Source organism: Neomonachus schauinslandi, chromosome 10, assembly GCF_002201575.2.
Source record: "Neomonachus schauinslandi chromosome 10, ASM220157v2, whole genome shotgun sequence".
NCBI lineage: Eukaryota > Metazoa > Chordata > Mammalia > Carnivora > Phocidae > Neomonachus > Neomonachus schauinslandi.
This window is the reverse complement of record NC_058412.1, coordinates 18726484-18738958: the sequence shown is the minus strand read 5'-3', so window position 1 is coordinate 18738958 and position 12475 is coordinate 18726484. Positions and strand designations below refer to the sequence as shown.

Below are 12475 nucleotides of genomic sequence, written 5' to 3'. Positions count from 1 at the left end.
GTTAGTCTTTACTATTTTTTCCCCTTTTGCCCCCCGCCATTTTTAAAAAAGGAGACTGAGAGAGAGTGTGTGTGCATGAGTGGGGGGTACGCAGAGTGAGAGGGAGAAGCAGACTACCTGCTGAGCAGGGAGCCTGACTCAGGGCTCCATCCCAGGACCCCGAAATCGTGACCTGAGCTGAAGGCAGATGCTTAACTGACTGAGCCACTAGGCACCCCTTATTGGCCATTGTTATATCTTCTTTGTAAAGACTTCTGTTTAAATCTTTTGCCCATCTTAAAATCAAGTTGTTTGCCTTCTTACTGAGTTTTAAGAGGTTATTTATTTATTTATTTGACAGAGAGAGACACAGCGAGAGAGGGAACAGAAGCAGGGGGAGTGGGAGAGGGAGAAGCAGGCTCCCCGCTGAGCAGGGAGCCCGATGCGGGGCTTGATCCCAGGACTCTGGGATCATGACCTGAGCTGGAGGCAGATGCTTAATGACTGAGCCACCCAGGCGCCCCAAGTTTTAAGGGTTTTAAAATATATTCTAAACATAATTCTTTTTGTCATGTGTATGTATTACAAGTGTGTCCTCTATCGTTTGACTTGGCCATTTGTTCTCATAATGATGTGTTTTGAAGAGCAAATGTTTAAAAATTTCTTTAAATGAATTTTTAATTTTGGAACAATTTTAGCTTTGCAGAAAAGTTGCAAAAATAGTATAGAGTTCCCTCATATCTCTTACCCAATTTTTGTCATTGTTAACATGTTGTGGCATGTTTGTTAAAACTAAAAACTGATATTGGTACATAATTACTCACCAACCTCCAAGGTTTACTTGGATTTTAATAGTTTTTTATTTTATTTTATTATTTTTTTATTTTTAAAGATTTATTTTATTTTATTTTTTTAAAGATTTTATTTATTTATTTGAGAGAGAGAGAATGAGAGACAGAGAGCATGAGAGGGGGGAGGGTCACAGGGAGAAGCAGACTCCCCGCCGAGCAGGGAGCCCGATGTGGGACTCGATCCCGGGACTCCAGGATCATGACCTGAGCCGAAGGCAGTCGCCCAACCAACTGAGCCACCCAGGCGCCCTAAAGATTTTATTTATTTGCGAGAGAGAGACACAGCGAGAGAGGGAACACAAGCAGGGGGAGTGGTAGAGGGAGAAGCAGGCTTCCCGCTGAGCAGGGAGCCGGATGTGGGGCTTGAACCCAGGACCCTGGGATCATGACCCGAGTCAAAGGCAGACGCTTAACGACTGAGCCACCCAGGTGACCCTTAATAGTTTTTTCATTAATGTTCCTTTTCTGCTGAATAATACAGTTCAGGGTACCACCATATTACATGTAGTTGTCATGTCTCCACAGTCTCCTCTGGTCTGTCAGTTTTTTGTCTTCCTTGTTTTTCATGATCTTGATAATCTTGAAGAATCCTGTCCGTGTAGCTTTTTTTTAAGATTTTATTTATTTATTTGTCAAAGAGAGAGCACAAGCAGGGGGAGTGGCAGGCAGAGGGAGAAACAGGCTCCCTGCTGAGCAAGGAGCCCGTTGCGGGACTTGATCCCCGGACCCTGGGATCATGCATGACCTGAGCTGAAGGCAGACGCTCAACTGACGGAGCCAGCCAGGCGTCCCACCTGTCCCTGTATCTTGTGGAATGTCCTCCAATCCGTCTAATTGTGTTTTTCTCTAGATGAGACTGGGGTTAGGGATTTTTGGAAAGATCACCTAGGGGGAAAAGGGTCCTTCTTGTTGTATCATATCAAGGGGAAAATTATATCCACATGACATCACTGATAATGTTAACCTTTATCACTTGGTTAGAGTCGTGTTTGCCATGTTTCTCCACTGTAAAGGTACTGTTTTTCCATTTCCATAGTCTATTTTTTATATAAAGAAATCACTAAGTCTCGCACACCTTCAAGGAAAGGTAGTGGTTTGGGAATTAAGCTCCATCTCCTAGAGAGGGGAGTATCTACCTATATTACTTAAAATTCTTTTGTAAGACATTGGCATTCTCCCATTAAAAATATTTATTCAGTCATTTATATCAGTATGGATGCATGCATATTTATACTTTGGGTTATAATGAAATATTGTGTTATTTTGTTGCTCAAATTGTACCTGGTTTAGCCATTGGAAATTCAGGTTTTTCTCCTGTGTCCCTTTTACAAACAAAAATCCTTTTGTTTTTTGAGTACTTTATTTTCTGTCATTACAACATGCGCCAGGCTCATCATATACATTCTGCCCCCCGGCTCTAGGATAAGCCATCTCACTAAGGATCCCTGTTTTCTTTTATTGGAGAATAATATTTAGAAGCCGGTATCTAAACACTGTGTATTTTTGTAGCTATAAGGCCCTCTTGTAGATAGCTAGGTAATCTATGTATGTACACTAACCTATGTATATAGACACATTTATAATTGTTTCTTTATCCATCTTTATCTGTATTAAGCTAAACATGAGTTTTTACTGAAGTCGGCCACTCTAATCCACGATCACAGAGTTTATTCTAACCTTTCTTGTTTATCTTGCAACTTTCAGACATTGAGAGACCTGACTCCTACTATCTACTATCCATCTCTTATTGGTTGTTTCAGATTTTTATGAAGATCAGAATATCCATTTTTCTTTTATAGTTTGTGTTTTTTAAACCTTCTTTCACCATACAGTTGCAAAGATTTTTATCCTGTGTATTTTATGAGAAGTTTTATAGTTTTAGCTTTTTGTGTATTATGGGAGATAAATGTTGTGGTTCTTTTTTTTGTACATGAATATACAATATCTTCAACATCACTTGTTGATGAAAAAGCTGACTCACTGAATTGGCTTGATACTTCTGTCAAAAACCTAATTTCCTATATATAGTCCAGATCTAGTTCTGGATTTTGTGCTACTGATCAAGCATTACCACACTGTCTTGATTACTGTAGCTTTATAGTACATCTTGAAAGCAGGTACTGTAAGTCCTCTAACTTTAGTCTTTTTAAAGATTACTTTGGATATTTTATTTATTTTTAAAGATTTTATTTATTTATTTGACAGAGAGAGACAGCACACAAGCAGGGGGGAAGGGCAGGGTAGAGGGAGAAGCAGGCTCCCCGCTGAGCAGGGAGTGGGACACGGACACAGTGGCTCCATCCCAGGACCTTGGGATCATGACTTGAGCTGAAGGCAGACGCTTAACCAACAGCACCAGGCGCCCCTACTTTGGATATTTTAGGTCCTTTGCATTTTCATTTAAATGTTATAATCAGCTAGTTAGTTAATTTCTTTCTCTCTTTTAAAAAAAAATAATTTTAAAGGTTTTATCTATTTACTTGACACAGAGAGAGAGAGCACAAGCAGGGGGAGCAGTAGGCAGAGGGAGAGGGAGAAGCAGGCTCCCCGCTGAGCAGGAAGCCCGATGCGGGGCTTGATCCCAGGACACTGGGATCATGACCTGAGCTGAATGCAGATGCTTAACAAGTGAGCCACCCAGGTGCCCCCAAAATTTATTATTTTTTTTAGAGAGAGGGCATGCACATGGGTGTGCACGTGAGTGGGGGGGAGGGGCAGAGGAAGAGAGAATCTTAAGCAGGTTCCACGCTCAGCATGAGCCCCATGCAGTACTCGATCTTACAACCCTGAGATCATGAGCTGAGCCAAAATCAAGAGTCCGATGCTTAACCTACTGAGGTGCCCAGGTTCCCCTCTAGTAATCTCTGCATGCAGTGTGGGATTCGAACTCCCAACCAGAGGTCAAGAGTCCAGCACTCCTCTGACTTAGCCCGCCAGGCACCCCTGTTAATTCCTACAGTAAAAGCCTGCTGGGATTTTGTTTGGATTATATTGAAACTGTAGGTCAATATGGGGAGAATCAATACTGTAATAATATTTAGTCTGTCAATCCATGAGCATGTTATATCATTTCATTTATTTAAGTCTTTGGAAATTTCTCTCAGCAATGATTTGTAGTTTACAGTATAGAGGTTTTTCATGTCTTTTAAATTTATTTTTAAGTATTTTATGTTTTATGCTTCAGTGGAATTGCTTTTAAAAACTACTTTCGGGATGCCTGGGTGGCTTAAGTGGTTAAGTGTCTGCCTTCGGCTCAGGTTATCCCAGGGTCCTGGGATCGAGTCCTGCATCGGGCTCCTTGCTCAGCAGGGAGTCTGCTTCTCCCTCTGCCTGCCACTCCCCCTGCTTCTGCTCTCTCTCTCTCTGGCAAATAAATAAATAAAATCTGTAAAAAAAAAAAATTAAAAAAAAATTCCTTTCTAGGGGTGCCTGGCTGACCCAGTCAGAAGAGTATGTGACTCTTGATTTTGGGGTTGTGAGTTCAAGCCTTACCTTGGGTGTAGAGATTAGTTAAATGAATAAATAAAAACTTAAAAAAATATCCTGTAGAAAAACTACTTTCTAATTGTTTGCTACTAAGATTTAAAAATAGAAGTATTTTGTCTATTAACTTTGTATCCTGTGACCTTGGCAAATTTTATTAGTTCTGGTAGTTGTTTTGTAGATTACTGAGTATTTTCTATATGAACCATATCATCTGCAAGTAGAGACAGTTTCAATCTCTGAGTTTTATTTCTTTCCTATTGTAATGGCCAGGATCCTCTGTACAGTGGTGAATAGAAGTTGTGAGAGTGGGTATCTTTGTATCATGCCTGATTTTTGGGGAAACGTTCACTATTTCTCCAGTAAGTAGAGTATTAGCTGAAGGTTGTTTCGTTTTGTTTTTAAGGTTTTATTTATTTGAGATAGTGAGAGAGAGCACAAGAGGGAAGGTGGTGGGGGGAGGAGCAGAGGGAGAGGGAGGAGTAGGCTCCCCAGGTCTGGGATCGAGCCCCGCGTCAGGCTCTCTGCTCAGCCCAGGAGCCTGCTTCTCCCTTTCCCTCTGCCTCCTGCTCTCCCTGCTTATGCTTGCTCTCTTCTCTCTCTTAAATAAATAAATAAAATTTAAAAAAAAAATCTTAAAAATAAAATAAAAAATAAAAAGAGTAGAATGGAGAGAAGTGGATATTTGTGTCCTAACCTTAAAAGTAAAGAGTGAACTATATGGAATTTAAGAAACAAATGAATGAAGAAAAAAAAGAGATAAATCAAAAAACAGACTCTTAACTATAGAGAACAAACTGATTGTTACCAGAGGGGAGGGGGTGGGGGGAATTGGTGAAATAGGTAAAGGGGATTAATAGTACACTTAGCTTGATGAGCATTGAGTAATATATAGAATTGTTTTAAAATTTTTTTAAAGATTTTATTTATTTGTGAGAGCGAGGGAGCACCAGCAGGGGGAGTGGCAGGCAGAGGGAGAAGCAGGCTTCCCGCGGAGCAGGGAGCCCGACGCAGGACTCCATCTGAGGACCCTGGGATCATGACCTGAGCTGAAGGCAGACACTTAATGACTGAGCCACCCAGGCGCCCCTCTTATATTTTATTTTATTTATTTTTTTTAAAGATTTTATTTATTTATTTGACAGAGAGAGACACAGTGAGAGAGGGAACACAAGCAGGGGTTGTGGGAGAGGGAGAAGCAGGCTTCCCGCAGAGCAGGGAGCCCTAAGCGGGGCTCGATCCCAGGACCCCGGGATCATGACCTGAGCCGAAGGCAGACGCTTAACGACTGAGCCACCCAGGCGCCCCTCCTTTTATATTTTAATTTTTTAAGATTATATTTATGAGTAATCCCTACACCCAGCGTGGGACTCAAACTCATAGCCCTCAGATCAAGAGTTGCACACTCTACTGACTGAGCTAGCCGGGTGCCTCTCTTTCGTTTTCTATTATTTGGACTGATAGCATTTATATTTTTTCTGTGACACTAAGTATTACTTGATTAATTTGTTAGGTTAATCCTAAAAGTCAAAAACCAATTGAGAGCTTTTACATTTCTATGAGTAATGACAGTGTTTTTCACTGTAGAGCTAAGTTGGGTGTTAGGATTAAATTTCCTTTTTTTTTTTTTTAAAGATTTTATTTATTTGAGAGCAAGAGAGCAGGGGGAGGAGCAGAGGGGGAAGAAGAGGGAGGGGTAAGGATCCCAACCAGACTTTGCACCAAGTGCAGAGCCAGATCGGGGTGGGGGACTCAGTTCCACGACCCCGAGATCGTGACCCCAGCTGAAACCAACCGAAAGTCGGCTGCTCAACTGACTGAATCACCCAGGTGCCCCATGTTGGTTTTTTTATTTTTTTATTTTTAATATTTTATTTAAGGGGGCACTTGGGTGGCTCAGTCTTTAAGCGTCTGGCTTCGGCTCAGGTCATGATCCCAGGGTCCTGGGATCAAGCATCACATCGGGCTCCCTGCTCAGCGGGAAGCCTGCTTCTCCCTCTCCCACTCCTCCTGCTTGTGTTCCCTCTCTCGCTGTCTCTCTCTCTCTGTCAAATAAATAAATAAAATCTTTATAAAAAATTTTTTATTTAAGTAATCTCTGTACCCGACATGGGGCTCAAACTCATGACCCTGAGATCAAGACTTGCATGCTCTTCAGACTGAGCCAGCCAGGTGCCCCAACAATGTGATTTTTTTAAAACCATTTGCTGCTATAATGATTTTAAGGGTTTTACTCTCTTTAAATAGGAGAAAGAAGCATGCCATTCATAGTAGTGACACAACTTCTTCTGATGAAGAACGCTTTGAAAGAAGGAAATCAAAAAGTATGGCAAGAGCAAGAAATAGGTTAGTAAATTTTTTATTGTTATATCCATTGTAGAAAAAGGAAGAACAAGTTATTTTTTGAATGGAATTCTTATCTGCACTAGCATTTTGCCAACAGCGATATTCAATACATATTTTAGACTAGAGTAATGCACTGACTTGGTTTTTACTTAGTAATTCTTAGAATAGAAATCTAACCTTGGGAAATTTCTCATGAATTATTTACTGTGTAACTACTCAATGAACGCAGGAATGTAAAGGAGGAAGAGCCAAGGGGAAGAGGCCAGCAACTATGGTAGTATTTCCTTGGTACCTCTCCTCTAATCCAAATCCATTTAGTGAGGCTGATTTTAGGTGCTTACAGTGATTACAGCCCTCAGAGTAAGATCTGGTTTCTCTCTCTTTTTTTTTTAAGATTTTATTTATTTAATTATGTGAGGGAGAGTGTGAGAGAGGAAGAGCCTGAGTTGGGGGAGAGGGGCAGAAAGAGAGGAAGAAGCAGACTCCTTGCTGAGCAGGGAGCCTAACACGGGGCTTGATCCCAGGACCCTGAGATCATGACCTGAGCTGAAGGCAGACGCTTAACTGACTGAGCCATCCAGGTGCCCCTGATATGGTTTCTAATAGAATCATCTCAGGAGCCCTTGGATTTTATTGGAAAATTTGTTTTGTTTTGGTTCAGTGAGTGCCATCTAGTGGTCTTTGCCTACTTAGGGTAAATGACTAATACATGGCTCACTAAAACCTCAGGAGTTTTCACTGGGTGAGAGAACCAGTATTTTGTCTAGTAAGTGATTAGAATGTCAAATTATAATTTATTCTTTTTTTTTTTTTAAAGATTTTATTTATTTATTTGACAGAGAGACACAGCAAGAGAGGGAACACAAGCAGGGGTAGTGGGAGAGGGAGAAGCAGGCTTCCCGCTGAGCAGGGAGCCCGATGCGGGGCTTGATCCCAGGACCCTGGGACCATGACCTGAGCTGAAGGCAGATGCTTAACGACTGAGTCACCCAGGCATCCCAAATTATAATTTATTCTTTAAAATTTGAGTTAATTTTCTAGCTTATATTTATACTAGTAGAGATAAATTACATTTAGAAAATTTACATTTAGCAAAGTATTTCTATAATTTGGCATTATATATCTATTGTAGAAATACCAAATTTTCAGTTAGTGGGTCTTGGAAACCAGTTTGGATTGGTATAGATTTTATGCTGAAAAGAATTCCTCATGTAGATGATGGAAAGAAAATGTTAGAGAAAAAAAATCTAAGTTTATTTTTTAAAATTTTTTAGGGGTGCCTGGGTGACTAACTCTTAAGGTTACGTTAAGGATTCAGAAATGTGAGTGAAGAGTACATTCATTATAGAAACTATACTTTTTTTTGAGGCTGTTTATGTCATTTTTTTTGGTGTTTATCCAAGATTGAAAGAGGAAGTAGATTATATTAGGGGTAATAAAATTAAATAATACAATGTAAGATTTTAAGTGGCTAAAGATCTATTTTAAGGTAATTATATAAAAGATAAAGGTTAGTTAGATCAAAAGTGATCTAGGATTGGTTTCCTTTGAATTAAAGGGAAATAAATTTTTTTAATCATGTAGACATACCCACATAATACCTGAGGACAAATGTAAATATTATAATAAAGTTTGAGTTCATTTAATGCTGTATATAATGTGTTGTTTTCTAAGTTGGAATAGGTTGGGTTCTTTGGACAAATAAATAGATTAGTGATCTTGTTTGTTTTGTCTAGTGAATACATTTATTTTTTGCTTTGAAAGTTGAAGGGAACTTAGGAAAAGTACTTCAAAAATATGAAATCCTTGTTATTTTCTGGGTTTTGAGAAAAAGGAGAAAGATAAAATGTATCAGGGACTTACACTTATTTTGACATTGAAAATGTAAAACTTTTAATGTTCTCTACTTGCATTTTTACGAATTTCAGATGTTTACCTATGAACTTCAGAGCAGAAGATTTAGCTAGTGGTATTCTCCGAGAACGTGTCAAAGTGGGCGCAAGCTTGGCTGATGTTGATCCAATGAACATTGATAAATCAGTAAGTTTTGTAAATGTTTTTCTAGAAGTAGCTTTTTTTTTTTAAATGTTATTTCTTGTTTCTAAAGCAACACACAATAAAAATAAAACCCCAGATATCACCATTATTAGTGTTTTGATGCATATGATTTGAAACCTAGCACTATGGTACCATGTGATGCTTACTCAAGTTCCCCCCCCCCCATTTCAGTGTTACTGGCATATATAATAAAAAATGGGTAGGAAATGAGGCTGACAAATATGGCAAGGACCCATAAACCGTGATACTAAGTGGGGTATTGTTGAAGCTGCTTAGATTTCATGATCAGATTTACATTGTTCTATTTATGATGTAATTAATGAATTTGAGGGAAGCAAGGCTGGCATTAGGGAAACTGGTTTAGACATAGTTGTAACATAGTAATCTAGAGTAATGGTCATGGTAGGGTAATGATGGAAGGAAGGAATAGGTGGATTTGACAGAATTCAGGAGAGAATTCAGGTTTGATGAATTGGGTGAATTTATTGCTTTTGGGGAATGAGAGAAACAAATTGAATGTATGACCTAAGTTTTTGACTTAAGTGACTGGGTGGCATGATCCACTCTCTGAGGTTGGGAACATTACAAGAAGAATATATTTTGAGGGGTCAAGGTGATTTAGTTAGTTGTAGACGTGTTTAGGTGTCAGTGGCACATCACAAATGGAAGTACCTATAGGAAATTAGTTATTTAGGTTTGGCATTAAGGAGAAATATCTAGAAATTCAGATATGGGTTCCCAATATAAAGATAGTTGAGATCACTATGGGAAATGGGTTATAGTACCCAGGGAAGGTATGTAGTATGAAAAGTGAGACAGGATTTAGAGGATATAGTAGAGTCTTACTGTTAGTATAATCTTTTGGGGGGAAATATTTTGGAAGAAGGTTACTGCATAGCCAAGATTGTATTTGATTTTTTTTCTTTGTTCTCATAAGCCTTTCTGTACAACATAATTTAATTGATTCTCATATAAGAAACAGGAAATATAGTTGTGTAATATTTCAAAATGAAATGTTAGCTATCTCCAATCTGAAGTCATAGGGGGAAAATATTTTAATTGAAGACCTCATTTAGAATATTGAATTCACAATCTCATATCTATGAATACACATTCTCAGAGGACCTTACCTCTTTTAAAAAAAAATTTATGTATTTATGTATTTTAGATTTTATTTTATTTATTTATTTTAATTTATTTTATTTATTTTAGAGAGCACGAGTGAGCATGACCTGGGGGGAGGGGGAGGGGAAGAGGGAGAGAGAATCTCAAGCAGACTCTGTGCTGAGCGTGGAACCCGACAGGGGTGAGTTGGGGCTCAATCACATAACCCTGAGATTAGGGCCTGCGCCAAAATCGAGAGTTGGCAGCTTAACCAACTGAGCCACCCAGGTGCCCTTCAGAGGACCTTACCTAATGATCTTTGCTTATTTGGTTTACCAGTACCTTACTCTCTTGAATCTAGTTAATTTTAGATGTCTCTTCCCTCCAATAAGAGTAGTATTTCTTTAAAATTTGGTATCATATATAAGAAAATACAGTTTCTCTTAGAACATTTGTTACTTAAACTCTGCATTTATTTTTATACATTACTTAAATTTTTTTATATAGTAACATTTCATTGTGAAACATTTTCAAGGACTGTAATACAATAAAGATATAGGGGAAGAAATCTGCCCTAATCCAGCAGTGAGAGGCAATCACTGTTAACATTTTGGCAATATTTCCATCAAGTGCTTTTTTCTTTTAGGTATGGGGTGCCTGGGTGGCTCAGTCAGTTAAGTGTCCAACTCAAGATTTCTGATCAGGTCATGATCTCATGAGTCATGAGATCGAGCCCCACGTCAGGCTCTGTGCGCAGCAAGAAGTCTGCTTGAGATTCTCTCCCTCTGCCCCTCCCCCCACTTACTTTCTCTCTTCTCTCTCTCAAATAAATAAATAAATCTTTACAAAAAATAAAGAAGAAACTTGGTTATGTAAAGTTCAGCTTTGGAGGGTCACAAACCATTGTAGTAGCTAAGGTGTTTTTCACCCTACGTCTAAATCAGTTTTTGCTCCCTTGGGGACAGTATTGCGCTTGCTGAGAATGTATGTGATAGATGGTATTTTGAAAGGCATTTAAAATATTAGAGTGTAAATACAACTTACCATCTTCTATAGATACCCATTAAAGTGTTAGATTGGTCATTAATTTTGTCCTTAGTTATTAGGAGATTAAAGAATGGTAGCTTTATTTAGCTGAACTGAAAGGTAAACTTGAATTTTATTGCTAAGTTTATTTTTCTACATTTCAAAAGTGAAGTTTGTTGAACTTTATGTTCAGCAGTTCCTGCTTTGCCTGTATTTGTGAATCATAAGACTATCTCATAAATTTCAAAAATTCTATAAGCAGTTAAAATTATTTTAGATTAAACTTTTCCCCTTCTTCCCAAGGTGCGGTTTGATAGCATAGGTGGATTGAGCCATCATATTCATGCACTAAAGGAAATGGTGGTATTCCCACTTCTTTATCCAGAAATTTTTGAAAAATTTAAGATCCAGCCTCCAAGGTAAGTAATGTTTTAGATGTTTATTATTGTTACTACTGTTAATTTATCAAATTTCAGTTAATAAATGATTATAAATATAAGTATTTTGTATGTATTTATTTGATGTGTTCTAGCAATGAGAATTAGGAATGAAATTTTATTGTTTAGTGTTGAAAGGCTTTGGTACTAAGTGTGTTCTTGAAGTTCACATTTCCGCATTTAAGAGTCAGGCACAAGGTACAAATCTTTATGCAGGCCTTGAATATACAAGTGGATTGCCCAATGGATTTTCCTTAATTTGGCCTCCTAATATTGAGTTGGATTCCTTATGTTATTTAGTCTTTGGAAACACAATTTCAATTAAGTGTTTCTTTGACTTGATGATGGGGTAGTTTTGAAATGGTAAGCTTGGTATTTATTTTTATGATCAGATTAATTGCATTTGATCATGAGGTGGCTAGGCTGAGAAAAGGCTAGAAGTTAGGTTAAAGGAAATTGGGCAGAATAAAATATTCTGAAGATGTACATACAGACTGTTAGGTTTAAACTGCTAAATATTCCTTTTCATTTTCCATCTGTTTCAAGATTATTAAAATCTTATTAAATCTTATTAAAAAGTCATCCTCTGTTCTATTAATCAGTAGATTAAAAATGTGGCTTATTCTATAGTGGCTTTTTAAAATCATAAAAGCAATTTATTTGTTTTTTATAGATATAAGTTGGATTTTAAAAATAATTATTACTTTTTTCAAAGTCATTAAAGTAGTATAGTTATGGGAGAAACTGAAACAAATTGGAGAGAGGTAAGCAGAAAGTGTTGTAAGTAGAGGGTAATCTTACTCCTTAGGGAGGAACAATTTTGTATATTTTTTATAGGCTTATTTTACACATATATGCGTATGTTAAGTTTATATTTTGTTTATAAGTACATATAAACATTTAATATAGATGAAATTATTCAGTAATACCTTTATATAACTGTGTTTTACTCTATAATATATTCTAGACACCATATCAATAACGTGTGTATTATTCTTTTTGATATTTTACTAGTATTTTTTTTTTTTTTAAAGATTTTATTTATTTATTTGAGAGAGACAATGAGATAGAGAGAGCATGAGAGGGGGGAGGGTCAGAGGGAGAAGCAGACTCCCCGCCGAGCAGGGAGCCCGATGTGGGACTTGATCCAGGGACTCCAGGATCATGACCTGAGCCGAAGGCAGTCGCTTA

The 12475-nt window shown here is 37.9% G+C and overlaps 1 protein-coding gene across 2 annotated transcripts in view; it reads left to right on the top strand.

Annotated features, from left to right (window-relative positions):
• ATAD2B (ATPase family AAA domain containing 2B) overlaps positions 1-12475 on the top strand; it is a 157057-nt gene that overhangs the window by 36907 nt on the left and 107675 nt on the right. For both annotated transcript variants that reach the window (XM_021697499.2, XM_044918700.1), the window contains 3 exons: positions 6561-6659; positions 8588-8699; positions 11151-11266. In XM_021697499.2, coding sequence (XP_021553174.1) covers positions 6561-6659; positions 8588-8699; positions 11151-11266 — 327 coding nt within the window. The remainder of the gene's footprint in view (positions 1-6560; positions 6660-8587; positions 8700-11150; positions 11267-12475) is intronic.